This window comes from Eupeodes corollae, chromosome 1 (assembly GCF_945859685.1).
Source record: "Eupeodes corollae chromosome 1, idEupCoro1.1, whole genome shotgun sequence".
Classification (NCBI taxonomy): domain Eukaryota; kingdom Metazoa; phylum Arthropoda; class Insecta; order Diptera; family Syrphidae; genus Eupeodes; species Eupeodes corollae.
Window position 1 is genome coordinate 45,050,701 of NC_079147.1, and position 18,097 is coordinate 45,068,797.

Consider the following 18,097-nt stretch of genomic DNA (forward strand, 5'->3'; position numbering starts at 1 on the left):
CTCTCGCAGCATCCTAAGACGCTCTCATCTTTTTTTGACAGGGTCCAGGCCTCAGCGCCATAGATGAGAACCAGGATGATGAGTGACTTATAGATGGTGGTTTTACATGCTCGAGAGAGGACTTTACTTCTCAATTGCCTTCTTAGTACAAAGCAGCAGCGATTTGCAAGAGTTATTCTTCGTTTGATTTCAGCGCTGGTGTCGTTGTCTGCATTAATAGCGGTACCTAGGTAGACAAAGTCCTTAACTACCTCAAAGTTATAGCTGTCCATGGTGACGTTTTGTCCAAGACGTCGTTGTTCAGTGTCCTTTTTTGATGACAGCATATACTTGGTCTTGCCCTCATTGACCACTAAACCCATCTTCTTCGCTTCCGTCGCAATGCTCAAAAACGCTCCGCTGACATCACGCTTTGATCTTCCAATTATGTCAATATCATCTGCGTATCCGAGTAATTGGATGGATCTTTGGAAGATTTTATATATGAATACAGCCCCCAACAATTGTATTATTTAGTATCTAGTCTATAAAGATTGTAATCTGATTGATGAAATAAAACTAAAACTGAAAACTGAAAACTGAATCGGGATATCCGTAGCCGTACCTTGGCTACAGCAAGATAGTGGTCCGAGTCAATGTTGGCTCCTCTGAATGTTCGGACATCCTGTATACTGGAGAAGTAGTCTGCGTCGATCGCAATGTGGTCATTCTGGTTGACGGTTGATTGATCAGGTGATTTCCATGTCCCCTTGTGGATATTGAGATGCGTGAACTGCGTACTAGCTACCAGAACGTCTCGCCCCGCAGCGAAATCGACCAGTCTGAACCCGTTGTCGGAGGTAGTGTCGTGCAGGCTGTATCTCCCGATTATGCCACCAAAGATGTCTTCTCTTCCTAGCTTGGCATTAAAATCTCCTAAGACAATTTTAATGTCATAGCCAGGGCACTGCTCAAATGTCTTGTCCAAGAGCTCGAAGAGTATGTCTTTGGTGTCTTCATCTTTCTCTTCTGTTGGGGCATGCGCGCATATTAGGCTCATGTTCGCGAATTTAGCCTTGATGCGGATTGTCGTGATGCGCTCGCTCACACTATTGAGACTCAAGACTTTTTGCCTCAGTCTAGTTCCAACAACAAATCCACACCCAAATAGACGCTGTCTTTTTTCTCAGTAGCAGTCGCCGGAGTAGATATTGCAGTCTTTTAGTTTGCGTTTGCCCGGTCCATGCAGCAGTTTAGGGCTTCCGCTAATTGTTCGGCTGCACGTGGTCTGTTAAGGGACCTAACATTCCACGTACATATACGAAGTTCGTTGTCCTTATTTCGTTTGCGTGGGTTGTCAACAGTGCATCCGTCCGTATTCGAGGCTTGTTCGTGCTTCGAAACTTAATTTATTTTTACGTGGCCAGGAAGTCACCCCGAAGGCACAACCCCCAACCTGGAGGGCCAGATCCTTAGTATAACTCCAAGGAAGGGGAGCCGGATAAACCGCTCCTTACAGGCCTGGGATCCGAATATGTCGAAGAAGCATTATAAGGTGTCCACTAAGTAGTTCAATCTTACTGGAACTGTAGACGCCACCGTTAATTCCATCACGAGAATTCGTCCGCTTCCGCCTGGATAAGGAGAGGTGCCTTAGTGGAAACACCTCTCCCCACCTCTCTAGTTTGATGCCCACACCAACTTTCCACTGGGGTTGGAACCCAATCTCCAGTTGAGGTACTAGGCACCCGATGTTCACCGCGGGGAGGTGAGAGTAGGAGTTGATAGACAGAGGTGAGTTTTGAAAAAAACCTGTGGACGCTTGTGTCCTCTTGAATGCACATGTCTACCATTTGAACATGGGTTTTTTTATAAATAAAAAATATTTAAAAAAAACTATTTGTCACCTCCAAATGTGTACAAAAAATGTGTTTATGTACAAAAAATGATATGCCTTCAATGTTTCGACCTCCAGTAATATTTTTGTAAGGAATAAAATGTGTAAGAGTTTTTTTTGTAACTCACATTCATTGTCTTTTATATTTTTGTATAGTTAAACTTTTATATGGTACAATTTTAAAACAAAAAACTGCAATTTTGAAATTGTACAACACGCCCCTGCTCTCATAGTTCAATGCTATAAGAGTTTGGTGTATCAGAGATCCGAAACATAATAGTTTAATGCAACAACTTAAAAAGTTCTGAAGTCGTAAAAATATAGTGTCAACTTGAACAAATTTACGTCTTAAAGATGTGGTGTTGGAATTCCAAATTAAATGCCATAACTTGACTTCGAGAAGAACACAATTAATTTCGCTAAGAACGTAACATTAATCAAACACTCGAGCTTAGACCCAAAAAACATATCATGCAAATTCGTAACTGTTAAGAGGATGTTTCATAAGCTTTTCACAAACATATATTTCATCATTACACTTTGAGATACTAATATTTAGATTGTTCAAAATATTTAAAAATAAAGAACTAAAATGAGTAAGATTTGACTTAATTTAATCCAGTATGTGAAATATTACATGACATAAATAAAATAATTTATACTTTTTAAGCTATATCCTTTTTGTTTTGAAAAGATTAAAGTCTGCTTTAAAATATGATCTTCTATCACAAAGTGTAATTTTAAGTAATAGCCTACAACAAAAATATTCGGTGTCATATAACTTCCAAATTGTTCAAGATACAATCAATGTACTTATCTATTTTTGGGGTAAACATTTCAGATCTTATTTAATTTTCACAGTTTTACTTTTCTGTGTACAAAATTATAAAACAACAAAAAAATCTTTAGATTACGGATAATTTTTCAATAGAAATCGTAGACGTTAAAAAAAATTACTATACGAGTATTTATTTTAAGTTTTCAGGTAAGATTGTATAAAAGAAAAACTTTCTTTATATATAAACGATAAAAGGAAGAAATTTATTCATCTCTTTTTTTTCAAAAAAAAATATATACATATTTAAATGTGTATTTTTGTACTTGTCCTTTTTTGCATGAAATAAAGATCAAAAGAATTCAATTTCCTTAAAGAAGAAATAATTAATTCCACCCTTTATTTTCTTTAAACAACAATCGAAGCATTTTTTTCAAGGTAATTAGACTGAACCGTTAAAAATGATCTCTTTCTTTTTTCTTTAAAAAGGTAAAAATATCTTTGATAGGTAGGTGTTAAAAAAACCAAAAGAAAGGAACCTTTTTCTTTTTTCTTTTTTTTCAAAATTGATCCTAACAAAAACACCAAAAATAAAACTTTATTAAAACAATCAAATGCCACCTCTTATTCAACAATTCAATGATATACAAAACAAAATGGTACTGCGACATTTTAAGTCGAAAACGGGTTCAGACGAATAGGGATTTTTTTTATTTGAATTAAAAGGTTAAAGGCGGAGGCCTTTTTATTCAAATGAACAGAACTGAAAAGTTAACAATGGAGCAAAGGTGCGTGTGCTGGAAACGATAGACTTTTAATATACCTTAAATAATTAAAGAGTGAAACGATTCAAGTTCTTTTCATTAAATAATGAAAAAGTAATTTTAAAACTTCAATTTTTTTTATTGACAGTCATAACAGTTAGGTGTGTACATATTTGTAGAATCATGTAAAATATTAACTATTGAAGGTATACTGGAAACTTGACGTTATAAAAAAATGGAAGTTAATTTCATTTATTCTTAAGGAAGCGTTGCCCTTGATATCATATCGCCAGTAACCACATTTTCTCAGAAGTGAAATGCTGTTCAAAAGTGTCTATTGCTATTTATCCCTACTTTTTACCATAGGGCCATCAAACCTTTTTAAAATAATTAATGCTTTATTTCTGATATCTCGTAAATGGGGATCGTCCCAAAAATTAAATTGTTGGTCGAAGACATATGTAGCTCTTGCAATGTGACCTCGAACGAGTCTTATCACGAAATTGTCAATTCGGCTGATTCGAGCCCCGTTATTTGGAACTTCGTCGGAATAGTAATGCACATAAGAAGATTCGGCTGTTCGATATAAGCCGGTACAGCGTCGTAAACACTGCTGCTCGAACACCCGAAACTTCTCCATCTGGGAATAGGCAACGTTGAACCACACAGGACAACCATGAACGATCATTGGCCGTATGAGGTCAATGTAGCAAATTGGCTTCACTCTGGGTCTGGGCCGACTGCTAAAAAACAGCCGTTTTGTCCGAGTGAAGGCTCCTTTGGCCCTGGTCAGAGCAGCATTTATGTGTCTGTCGAAATAAAAATACTGATCTAACCAGATACCGAGGTACTTCACTACACTTTTGCTCGCTAATGGCTGCCCGTGAAGTTCAACGATGACCATCTTGCGCCAATTGTCTCCAACTGCTTGACATTTATTTTCAGTTTCCAGTCGTCGCAATATCACTGAGACTTGTCGAAATCGCGCTGAAAGAGAATTCTAATAACCTCAACCTTTCGGGCCGTTCTGTACGCAATTAAATCGTCGGCGTTCGCAGTTGCCTTCGTAAGACTACATATCAAATCAGCGCTGGTGTAAATGCTGAAGAGAATCGGCGAATTCACCGCTCCCTGTTGTAGACCATTAATAATTAAGAATGTTGTGGTAGAAGTTACATTGCCACTTTTGACAACAAACTTTCTACCGTTAAGCATATCATAAAGTATATACAACAATGGCTTGCTTATGCCAAGCCTGCTCAGTTTTAGGTAAGGACCCTCTAACCATACGGTGTCAGAGGCCTTTTCCAAATCAACCAGAACAGCACATGTGCATTGTTATTAATTTATTCCATTGGATATCAGAATCAAGTTTAGACGCAGCATGAATTGTGTCATGACCCGCCTTGAACCCGAACTGTTTATCCGGAATAATTTTGTTGTCCGCAGCCCACTTAGTCAGATCCTTATTAATGATGAGCTGAAGATCAACCTTCATCACTAACAAGGGACTTGGTCCCGTTTGCTCGGCGATTATGGAATTTTGCCAAGGAATCGTCATTGAACCGCATGAAACATGGCAATTTTCTGCACAGAATCGAGTTTTAAAATATTTCCAAATCTTCGGTTTTCGAAAATATTTTAGAAAAAGAATAATTTAAGCTTTTAACTGTAACTCTTTGCCCATTTTTTTCTAAAAAATACGGATCTAACACATCAAATTCAGGAACAACACACCAAACGGTCACATAAGGGCTGTGAAGTGGTCGTTGATGAATTTTTCGAGTTTTTTTTGTTGGCCAGTATCAGAAATTTTGTTTATCTTTAGTACCCGATAAATGGAAATGGGCCTCGTCAGACGAAATTAAATCATCACCAACGGGAATGTTTTGGAGAATGTCTTCACAAACAGCTCTGCAAAGTTTCAAAATCTCTCTCACTTAATTTGTGTGCGATCATCATTTTGTAGGGATGCAAAATTCGTCTAACACTCCTATCAGACAATCCAAGTGCAGCTGCATGTTTAAGTCCTGAACGCCTCGGAGATTGATGGATAGACGAACTTACACACTTACACGTGCCACATTATCCGGCGTTGTTGCGATTAAAGGTCGGCCAGACGATTTTCTCTTTGACGCAAACCCGTTGCTCTAAAGTTTGATTAATAAACTTGAATTTTTTTTCTATCCAAAACAGGATCATGTCTTTCAAGTTGAAATCGAATGCGAAATGCTCGCTGAGTAGTAATTTCAGAACCACCATTACGGCTATATTCCTTTACGCAAATGAGCGATGCTCACCGTGCCACGCCATTATGATTACTAAAAACGGGCAACGGCACGTCTACCTATCTATACCTCGAATACAATTTTATCTATAAATAATAAAAATAAACGTCTAAAAATACGGGAGGTTTTTTTTCGGACCCTGTAGTATCAATCTTTCTTTGAACCACTAAAATAAGAAATTAAAAAATTATATCCGGTGTAAAAAACGTGCGAAACACCACGTCATCTTCGGTTCCAACGTTCGTCCACAATGACATTCCCTATGTAAGCTCAATAATTAAAGCCAATTTACTTGCAGCTCAGTTTGATGTTAATTCTACGCTACCAGAGAGTATCATGATTCCTCCTGTTTTTGAGAGCGTAAACTATTTTATGGGACAAATCTTCTTTCGCAGTTGTACAGTTCTAAGAGTGCTAAAAGACCTTGACATCCAATATTCCCCCAATACCAATTGTTCTTAGAAGGTGTTCTTCAACGCTGGAAAAATCAGTGCGTACTCATTTTCGTCTTTAACTCTCTACAGGTCTGTTTCCAAGCGGATGGAAAACAGCATTTGTACAGCCTGCCCCCTCCAACTATTGACCAATTGCTATCACGTGCCTTCTTTTCAAGGTGATGGAGACGCTGATTAATTATTAGCTCAAGAAATATTTCGAAGAACGAAATGATCTTAATGACCAGTTGTACAGCTTTCGTAGCAATAGGTCTACTGGTGATCGCATTCGTTCACGATTACAACGCTTTGGAGAAAGTAAGAATATTGGACTTGATAACTCTAAGGCATTTGATAGAGTTTGGCACCAAGCTCTCTTATCGAAAATGCGTTACTTTGGTATTGATGAGCCCCGTCTTCGTTGGATTCAAAAGAAGTTGTATTGGATGGTTTCAGGACTGAAATTCTGCTGGTGTTCTCCAGGGCTCCGTTCTGTCTTCTACTCTTTATATATATCATAAACCATCTCTTGTCTGACATGTCTAATCCATTTAACTGTTGCGCTGACGACAGTACCCTTAGCTTTTCATATTCGTTTCTAGATTCACATTCTTGTCCTTCCAGTGTGGAATTTGAGTGGCACTTGCATCCAGGAAACTGTATGTGTATCACATATCACCTTTTATGGAATGTAACGTGCTTTAGATTTCTCCGATGGTGCAAGACATTTTTCACCTCTCCTGATCTGTCTCTAATTTACAAAGTCTTCATTCATTATCCAAACATTAACATTATCCAAAGAAGAGATTGAAAAATGATAGGTGATAGAACTATAACCTAAACAATTACGTCACTCAAACACCACCACAAGTTCTGTTGAGTTAACCAGTTGCATTCCCTCCCTCAAAAAGTTCAGCAGTTATAATCGTACTCCTAGGAATGCATACCAGTTTAACTTTGAGCTCAATTTCGAACGTACTGTCAAGTATAGAGATTCTTTTTTTAACCGCACATCGAGAATGTGGAATTCTTTAACCAAGTCTTTTTTGCCCCATCATTTGATATTCAAAACTTAAAGACCAATTTGCATCGGTATGTGCTACTTAATCCTTAGCTTTTTTCCTTAAGCTCGCACTGTGTTTAAACTCAAAACATGTTAAGGGTAATAATAACCCCTTGAGTGCCCGTTAATCATTAAAAACCACAGGGTTTTGTTGTAACTCGAACATTTTTTCTAACTAACTTAAATTGTCTTACAGACTACAGTAGGAACTTTCTCCAAGTTTTCTCAAAAGTTTTGTGTGAGATAAGCCTGATTTTTTCAAAAATGTTTACCTTTTTCTTATAGATAAGTCGAATGGTGTTATTTTAAATACATGTGTTTCGAACTAAAAGAATACAATTTGTACTTTTTGTTTCTTCTTTAACTTGCACCCAAAATAAACCGACAAAATAGTGTAATTTGAGCTTCTTTGTTTTTTGTTTCGCCTGTCATGTTTAATAACGTTTCATCATGTCCTTGTAATACTCTGTGTAATTGAATGCTAGAACAATTAAACACATACACTACTCATTTCACATTTCACTGCAATTTGAACAACTCTCTCAAAAACAAGATACATACGTCTTTTTCGTCCTTTTTTTTTAAACAAGCTAAACTCATTTGTACCTAAGCTATTCGAGTTTCAAAAACAGGCACACTGAACGACGACGACGACCACTATAGAGCACCACACACAGACAGGCCAGAAAAAGGACATGAAAAGAGTTACGTTTCCACATTTCTTTATAACCAAAGTCAGCTTCGCATCATTTATCACTCATTCATGTGAGGCATGATTGTGATTGTGTAGGAGTTTAAGGGCCACACCAAACAAGTCCTAACTCTACTTCGTCCTTCTCAACAATAACAACAACAAAAAAAACACCCTTTACTTATACACCCTACACCTGGGACAAGATAGCCAAAACCAAAGCCAGAGCAAGAGTAGGACATCACATATCCTTTCTTATTCGTCGCTCGTCTATTCTGAGGAACAAAAAACGAACAAAAATCGCGCATGAGAAGATCATTGAAAGTGGATAGGACTGAGGACAAGATAAATGATAGGTAACAAAAAAAGGAAAGCATCACACGAAGGAATCACAAACAAGGACGACAACGACTCTCCTCGCCTTGACTCGCCTCGCCTCACCTCGCCTCACCTCGCTCTCCATTTGGATGGTTGAGATGGTTTGGACCTTCTAATGGGGTGTATAGGGTGTGGGTTGGGTTTGGGTTTGGGTTGGTTCATCATCATGGCATGCTATGGCATTTGGTAGCAGCAAGGAACAAAAGTTGGGGGCAAAACACAAACGATGAGCGTTTTTGGTATCTGGAACAAATCGTATCTACTTTTTGAAACGTGAAAGTGGGTTGGACAATTTAACATCATTTGTCAGAGAGATACGAAGACTTAAGATGGAAGCATAAAATGGGAACACAGGAAATGAAGGACGAATTATTGAGATATCAGTTGTAACAGTAACAGAATTGGTTTTGCAAACGTAATGATAAATGCCCAAAAGGGACATGGCAGAGGTGCCTAAAGGAAACTACGAGTTTTTGGGGTGCAGGAGGGAAGTGGTTTTTGAATCCAATAATAATACATATAGATTCTAACTATAGGTACCTACTGTGGAATAACCTAGAGACTCAAGTCGATTAATATCTGTTGCAAACACTTCTCTAAGCAGTCAGTAATTTTAGGGAAGGTTCGTAGGTATACCTACTGTGGGGGTCAAATAATTGTGTTTGGTGTTTTGGTTTATACATCTTTGCCTTATAGTCGAATTTAATCTTAATCATTATTGAATTTCAAACTTCCAATTAGATATTGTTCACATAAATGGCGTTTCTGATTGATTTGAGAAATTATCTATTTAGTATAAAATAAATTAAATTTATTATGTTGATGTTGGTTGGAGCTTTATTTGGTAAATTATACAAAAATTGGATTTATAAAAGGCAATCAGATAAATAAATCACAATTAGACAAGACAGCCTAGAGTTGGGTCTTCGGGATGATGAAGCTATAAAGAGGAGCAATAATATTGACATTATGGAACTATTTTAAATTTAAACTTTTGTGTTGGTTTTGATTAATTTATATGGTTACATTTTGATTGATGTAAATTTACACAGAAATAACCAGGTCATTAAAGAATAACCTTTAAATTCTTTAACAGCCTTAGGGAAAGAGATAAGTTGGTAAATAATCAATCCAGAGGATTGTTATTTTTTTTATTGTTTCAAAATTAAATTAGGCCAGAGAAACAATATTTTGGTGGAAATTGTGTATATTAAGAAAATTTGATAATAATTTCGAAAAGATTCCTCTAAATGAGCACTTCTTCAGAAATATTGGAGAAAGTTTCACTTAACTCAGATTTTCTGTAGTTAAGACAATAACTTGTTAAGGTTGTCTGTCAGGTAAAAGTTTTTTTTTTTTAATAAGCGCACACTCAAGGGGATAATACTACCCTTGTTATGAAGACACAGTGTGTACACTAGGAAAGGGAGAGAGGGGTTGAAAGGAGGTGTCATTGCACATTGGTTTTAAATTCCTGAATATTGCAATGGCTGGGAAAGGCAGAGTGTGGCAAGGTATTCAACATTCAACATTGATGAGTAGTCCTAGGAGCACAAGTATTACGGTTGAACTGTTTAAGGGGAGGAATGCAGATGGCTATTTCTCTAGATCATAAACCGTTAAAACAACGGTAAAAGAGGGTGAGACAAGAAACATTTCGACGATGTTCAAGCGACGTAAATAATCTTATGATGGAAATATCACCGATCAATCTAAATGCACTACATAAAATACTGTCCAAGAGCAGGAGCACCATCCCAAATATGGTAGTTGTACTCAAGGTTTGAACGAATATAAGTCTTTTAGACAATAGCGGTTACGTATTCTCCATTGTAAAATGCTGTTTAGGTCGGAATTTATTGAGCTTATCATATTTTATCGTTGCAGTTGCACGTCTGAAGAAGAGCGATGTGAATCTGAAATTGAATATGAAAAGCTAAGAGTACTATCGTCAGCGAAACAATGTATTGGATTAGACGTTGCAGACAGGAGATCATTAATAAAAATGAAAACAAAAATAGTTGGAGATAGAACAGAGCCCTGGGACACACCAGCATTTATTTTGAGGTGTTTAGTCTTAAATCCATCCAATACAACTTATATTGAACGATTCGAAAGGATTGAAGGAGGGATACATGAAAACAGAAAGCACGCATTTTCGATAAGACAGCCTAATGACAAACGTTATCAAATGCTTTTGAAATATCGAGATCTTACTTTCTCCAAAACGATGTACAAATTTGTTTCACTGTTCGGTGAGATGAAAAATGAGATCACTAGTGGACCTATTACTACAAAAGCCGTATTGTCGGTCATTAAGAAGCTTTCGATCTTCGAGATATTTCTTGAGCTGATAATTAACCAGCGTTTTCATGACCTTGGAAAGAAGGGATGTAAGTGCAATCGGTAGGTAATTAGACGGTTAGGAAGATTCGTCTTTTTTGGGAATAGGCTGGACAAATACGGTTTTCCATCTGCTCAGAACGAGACCTGAGGAGTAGAACAGATAAAAAAGCTTACGGAGTGGTATTGCTAGCGTTAGAGAACACCTCTTCACAACAATAGCAGTGGATTTGTGTATGTTAAGATCTTTTAAGACTCTCGCCATCACTAACTCCCTTAAGTACAGGTGGATTCATAACAATCACTGGCAGTGGTGAATTGGCAGCGAACTGCCTAGCAAAGAGATTAGCTTTCTCTATAGAGCTAACAAATAGAGTGTCATTGACAACGAGCGTAGGAACCGAGGACCAACCATTTTTACTGTCTATGGGACATTGCAGTATTATTTGCCGTAATTTTTGGTCATGTAAAAATTTGTTCCGTCGAATATGGGTGTTGCTTGTCTTCCTGGCTTGCTTGAACTTATTCTGGTTTTTATCAGTTGCGTTGGCCTTAAAATAACGGAAACTTATCTTCTTGACCCTAATAACCTCTTTACAGCTCGCATCGAACCATGCGTTTTCTTTAGGTCTAACCCTATTCGGGATAAAAGTTCTTTTCATTCCCAGGAGAATCAAACTTGTCAACGTCACTATCGAGGAATCATAGTGACCAGTTGAAGATCCTAAAATTGTTATTGTGACTGTCCCAGTTGGCTTTCTCTAATTAACAAACGGTTCCCTTAGAAGCTCTTTCTTTAACTGCAGAGTTTTTACACTGGAAATTTGCTGTTATAACAAGTATGATATGAAAAAAGAGGCTGGGATGCGACCCACACTGATAACTTTCCATCCCGTCTGTCGATTTGTCTTGCTTAAAAGTTTGTCTATATGTATTTTTACCAAATTTGTGCACTATTTTTTGTAGATTTTATTTTTTATGAAAAAAACGGACTGTTGGATTTTTATATAAAAATTACTGAATATTGAAAACAATATTTTCTCTGAAATAAAATAAGTTTGAAGCCAATATTTTTAATTTTTGAAAAGCTACTTGAGCCGAAAGTAAATTTTTACCAAGTTTTAGTATTGTTTTTTTTTTTAGAGTTTTATTTTTTGTAAAAAAACTGTCAATTCGAATTTTTTAAAAATTTTACCAAATGTTTAAAACAATATTTCTTATAAGATAAAATTAGTTTGAAGCCAATATTTAAAATTTTTGAAGAGATATTTTAGTCGAAAATCAATTTTTACCAACTTTTATACATTTTTTTTTAGGTTTTTATTTTTTGTAAAAAAAACTGTCAATTAGATTTTTCTCAAAAGTTTTTAGATGTCAAAAACATTATTCTTCGTTGCAAAAAATTGTTTTAGAGATGAAATCATATTTCAGTCGTAAAATTTTGGAGGTGACAAAATTTTTTTTTTCAGTTTTATTGATTTATAAAAAAAACCGTTATATTGATTTTTTTCAAAAAATATACCTGTTTGGTATCACGTTATAATATATTATTTAAAATTTAATTCAAGTCTTTAGCGTTTTTGGTTCGTAAGATATTTAAGGTTAACCAAAATTTTCACCTTTTTTTCAAACTGCTATGGTAAAAAAACCACCCACGCAATTTTCTTGAGAGCCCTTTCTGCATCTTTCTGTCTTATTGTCTGTATAACAAAATTTATTTGAAGTCGATATCTCTTCTGGTTCTTGAGCTATGGACGACGAAAAAAACGTCGCGAACGTACGGACGTACAAACGTATGTACACACGCACGCACAGACATCTTTCTAAAAATCTTTTATTTTGACTCTAGGGACCTTGAAACGTCGAGAAATGTCAAAATTTTCAATTTGACAAATCGGAATCATTACAATAACTTCCTATGGGAAGTTAAAAAGAAAAGAAGGTGCAGAGACCATATTGTGGCGAAAACTGATAAGCAACATCATTCCTAATGTATATGGCGAGACCATGATGGGAAAAGAATAATTGCACCAGGTTATACCCTTGAATTAAGAATTCAGTGGGATCGGAATCTTAAGCTACTTGGGTTTCATTTAGTGCCAATACAGCTGGCGTGTTTAAAGCGGTATAAGAGTACACAGAAAGAAAATTCACTCTAAGCCTACGAATATTAGAATAATCTACCCTGAAATTTCCAGCCATTGCAATTAAAAGAATAGCAAAAACCAAAACAGACAAAGACTATAAAAAAGTCGACAAATATAAAATTTTAAAATCGACAAATCGGACTAATTCCTATGGGTTAGCCATTTTGTGGTTTCAAAAGTATATGGCTGGTTTTCGACATGTGTCAAACTTAATTGTTATACCGATTTTATTGTCAGATTTAAAGTCTAACATTTAATCGCATAATGCATACAAATCACAAAGTAGAAGGTCCTGCTATATAGATTAAGCAAAAAGCACAGACCCGAATGCATCTAAAACTTGTGTGAAAAAGGCTGCATAATAAATTTGCATCACCAAAAAAACGTCTTGGCTCTTATAAAGGGGAAAAAAATGTGCTCCAAATATCAAACGAACATGCGGAAAGTGTCACCGTTGTAGGCTGCGTTAACGCCATAGGAACTGCTATTCCACCCATGGTCATCCGGAGTTTTTAGATAATCTTCACTCAGGTCCGTAGTGACATCAAAAGGCTACATGAACCACTCAACTTTTGTGGATTTTGTAACTCTTTTTAGCAAGTTGTAAGCTGGTGGACCTTGCCTTTTAGTTTTTGACGGAGCTGCTTACAGTACTGTCGATTAAGCAGAAAAACATGGTATAAGGCTTTATTGTCTGCCATAAAACACCACACACCAACTCTAACCTTTAGGGTCCGGCCACGTAATGAGCGACGAGCGACTGAGCGACTGAGCGACCGAGCGACGAGCCGCTGAGCGACTCAAAAAAAATTAGAACACATGAAATCGTATGGAGGTGGCCACATAAGCCGTAAGCGACTGAGCGAATTTTCAAGCGACAGAGCGACGTCGCTTAGCAATCAAATTTGTTTTAATTTTTCAGTCGATCGCTGAGCGACGTAAAAAAAAGATGTCTACAATAAACATTGAAAGTTTAATTTCAGCTGTCCAAAGCCGCCCAATGCTATGGCAGGACACCCACAAAGATCACAAAAATAAAAATGTCACCGATAAAGAGTGGGAAAAAGTTGGACAAATTTGTAATTGTTCTGGTAAGTTTAATTTATTTAATCTTTACAAATAGTAGTGTTTTTTGTTCAATGCCCGAATTCCCAAAAATATTGCACAAGCTCGTTTCTTGTATTCAACGCATTGCTTGAGCTTCTGTTATAACGGGACTGTTCTTCTTGGGTGGTTGCATTTGTTTGAGCTAAGTCATTAGCCATTTCTGCAGACACGTGTATATAATCAAGGTCACTGTTCTTCTTGGGTGGTTGCATTTGTTTGAGCTAAGTCATTAGCCATTTCTGCAGACACGTGTATATAATCAAGGTCACTGTTCTTCTTGGGTGGTTGCATTTGTTTGAGCTAAGTCATTAGCCATTTCTGCAGACACGTGTATATAATCAAGGTCACTGTCGCCATCGCACTCTCTCACAAAATTGTGCAGTATACAAGCACATTTAATTAAACGAACTGCAGTGCTTGGCTTCGTTTCGATGTTTTTTTGTAAAAACCGCCATTTCTTGCTTAATATGCCAAATGCACACTCAATGCATTTTCTTGCGATTGAAAGTTTTTTGTTGAAGTTTTCTGTTTGAGCATTTAAGTTTCTCCTTGGATAAGGTCTTAGTAAATAGTTTTTCAGGGGGTAAGCCTCATCTCCGATTAAAAAATTGGGAAGAACAATGTTTGATTCTGGTAATGCTTGTGGAGGTGGAACGTTAAATTTATCAGCTTCAAGTAATTTGAACAAAGTAGATCCAGAAAATGTACCACCATCACTTTGTTTTCCTCTCCCACCCACCTCGATTGTTAGAAACTTTTTGTCAGCATCAGCTACAGCTTGCAGTACAATAGAAAAATAATGCAGGTAGTTAAAATAATGAGAGCCAGAATTTGCTGGACATTGAATTTGGCAATGTCTACCATCAATACTGCCAAAACAGTTAGGAAATTTCCAGCGTCGGTAGTAATCGTTAATAACATTTCGAAGGTGGTCAGTTGTTGGTATAGGCATATATTCTTCCACAAGTTGTTCCCATATGATAACGCTAGTTTCCAAGACAATGTTACTTACTGTGCTTCTGCCCATTCGAAAAGCAAAAGCTAAATCTCGAAACGAAAGACCTGTTGCGAGAAATCTGAAAACATTGAAGATACAAAAATTGTAAATAGTATATGTACGTATAATTATATTTCAAATTTCAGGAGCCAATGTAAAACTAAAGTGGAAAAACCTAAAAGACACTTTTCGAAGGGTTCTTCGAAAAGCTCCACGTCCAGTATCGGGATCCGAAGCTCCACCAACAAAACCGAAATGGCCATTTTTTGAAATGATGGCCTTTACGAGGCAGACAATTGAACCCGATCCAACTGAGGGAAATCTTCGAGAACCAGAAAGTTATTCAATGGCTCAAAATCGTTTTTTCGCAGAAACAATATCAGATTTACTGGAAGAAGAGGATGTAACCCTTTCAAGTGTCAATATGCTTACAAACAGCACTCCTTCTACGAGCACCAGCTGCCCCCAAAACGTGCGAAAAAATAAAAATAAGAGAGCGTCAACATACAATTTGGAGTCAGAATTTCTCGAGTTAGAAAAAGAAAGACTACAAATTTTAAAGAAAGAGGTAGCAAAAAAAGAAGAGGATAGTGATGACCTTCAATTTTTCAAAAGTCTTTTGCCATTTATGGCACAATTTAACAATTTTGAAAAACTTGAGATAAGAACTGACATTCAAAATATTATATTGGATAAACTGAAGAATACAAATAAAGATTAAAAAAATTAAAAAAAAACTAACCTTAAACATAAAACCAGCCGTTGTTCTGGACTAATTGCTTTCTTTTGTCTTGTTAATTTTGGTCGAACTTTTTCCAACAGCAAATCAAAAGATGGTACTGACATACGACAATATTGCCAAAAGCGATCTGGAAATCTGCGAAGATTTAGATATAAATGATAAAATTCACCATAATTTTCCCTTTCACGATTTATGGGGTGTACACCAAATCTACGGATTCTCGATCTTATTACAGATCTATAAATATGAGCGCGACTTTCAACCAGTAAGCTACGATGAACCGCACTTGACGAAGGCATTTTTCCAACTAATCGCTCAGCGACGTGTCGTTTAGAAAATGGCCACCCATCGCTCAGATTGGTCGCTCAGCGACTCGTCGCTCGGTCGCTCAGTCGCTCGTCGCTCATTGCGTGGCCGAAGCCTTAGATGAAGCCCTGTACCGATCTTTCGAGCATCACTGGGATCAAAAAGTATTGAAGTTAACTTCAAAGTTTCCAGAGAGGCAATGTTATATTGTCAAGTTTTTGGTCAAAATTCATGACATATGACAAAATTCCTTCAGGATTTAGAGCCACTCTCCAATTTACAATGCCCGACAAATTTGTAAAACAGTGTTCCAAGCACATGTGGTACACAAATGACCGATTTTAACGTACTGTGTAGCAGTATGGTGGATTTCTTTAAAGAAAGGTATAAACAGGGATAAGCTAAATGAAGTCCAACGTTCAGCTATAGCCTATGTACAAGCGGATCGCTTCGCACGACCATATCTGCGGCACTGGACTGGACACCTTACTCTACCTAACACCTTCTAGATCTTTTTGGGAGGATAGGACATTCCTGGAAGATGAGTCGAACCATTTCTATACAGATATGGTTCAGAAACAAAAGAAGGGGTTGGTGGAGGTGTGTACTCTGAACGACTGAAATTAAGTCATTCATTCCTCCATTCCAATCATTGTAGCGTGTTCAAGGCACAACTTTTGGCGATAAAAGAAGTATTGTCCTGGCTTAAAGAAAACGTGATATCAACATCTGATATCCTAATTTTCTCAGATGGTCAGGCCGCTATCAAATCACTGGACTCTGTCTCTACAAGCTATATAACAGTCCATATTTGTCGATCATCTCTAATGGAGATGACACAACAGTTTAATATTCACCTTTGCTGGATGCCGGGCCATAGAGATATTCCAGGTTACTGTAAGCAGATGAACTCGCCAGGAACACACTGGCATACCAATCGCTACTTGTAAACTGTTGCTAATGCAAGACGCTATGAAGAAAGCAAACACTATGTGGAACAACTTCACCACGTGTCAGGTCACAACAAACATCTGGCCAACACTGGATTTAAAAATTTCAAGGTGCTTGCTATCTTTAAGCATCTCTGTCTCTGGCTTAAAAACGTAAGAATTACTTAGGAGAATTCTTCTTTAACAATTTAAATTCTAAACGATCTAAATCATATCAGTATGATCAGCCTCTCACGTTTCGTAAGGGACTCAACCTAGTTCCATTAAACTTAGGAGGAAGCCTCAAGATTCAAGTGGTATCACAATGAGCCATTAAACTGGCCTAACAGTGTCCGTTTCCATCTTGGACAGCCACTTTAACCTAACTTAACCTTAAGTTTAACCTTTTTCAGAAAAAAAAAACGTAAAGTATTTATAAACTATGGGCAAAAATATCCTGAGCAGCTTTTTTTGAAATTAAGTTTCCGTCTTATTTTGTATAATTAAACTTTCAATAAGGAAGTTATCAGGGGAAAATGTATTAGATGGGCTTTATGTGGTACAGTTACTAGTTGTCATACTTTTTTAAATGTGTACGCTTAAGCTTAAGTCATCTTATATAAACCGTGTCTTTTTGCAAGGCCATAATTTAAATCTCCAATAATATTGTTGGGTTGGAATTATGGAGCCAATTACCGATTATTACTTCCATCAGATGCAGTACTTTAAATGACATTAAGTTTTGGAAGAAAAGATATTGTATTTTCTGTTGTTGTCAAATAAAGGGATAAGAATTTAGATTTTATACCATCTTTGTTTTTGAAAATAGAAATGGTTATAAGGGTCGGTTAAAGCTTTAATTAGTTTTCATCAATGAAACTGATGTTTTAAGATTCTGAACAGTAATAATATTTATCCTTAATACATCAAACATATAAAAATTAGTACAATTTGATAACGATAAAATAAACTAAGTATTTAAACTTTCAAAACCCCCACTAGATTTGCATACTTTTATACCAATGAGAGCACAACAGTTGTTATGTTTTTTAGCAGGAATTCCTTTGGTTAGAATATCAGCAGGCATCTCTTCAGTTTTCAAATATTCTACTTTTAATTTATTATCTTCTATAAGATCTTCAATGAAATGATGCCTTATATCGATGTGCTTTGAACGTGCGTGATAAACGTTGTTTTTAGATATATTTATTGCACTCTTGTTATCGCATTGCAATATAATTTCTTGATTCCAATTAA

General features: G+C 36.6%; 1 protein-coding gene across 1 annotated transcript; it reads left to right on the forward strand.

Moving 5' to 3' along the window:
* Positions 1-14,972: 14,972 nt before the first annotated feature.
* LOC129938451 (uncharacterized) lies at positions 14,973-15,599 on the forward strand (the record flags this gene model as incomplete). The annotated part of the gene is made up of 1 exon (XM_056046019.1): positions 14,973-15,599. A coding segment is annotated over one exon (612 nt), but the record flags the coding sequence as incomplete, so codon positions are not given.
* Between the last annotated feature and the right edge of the window lie 2,498 nt (positions 15,600-18,097).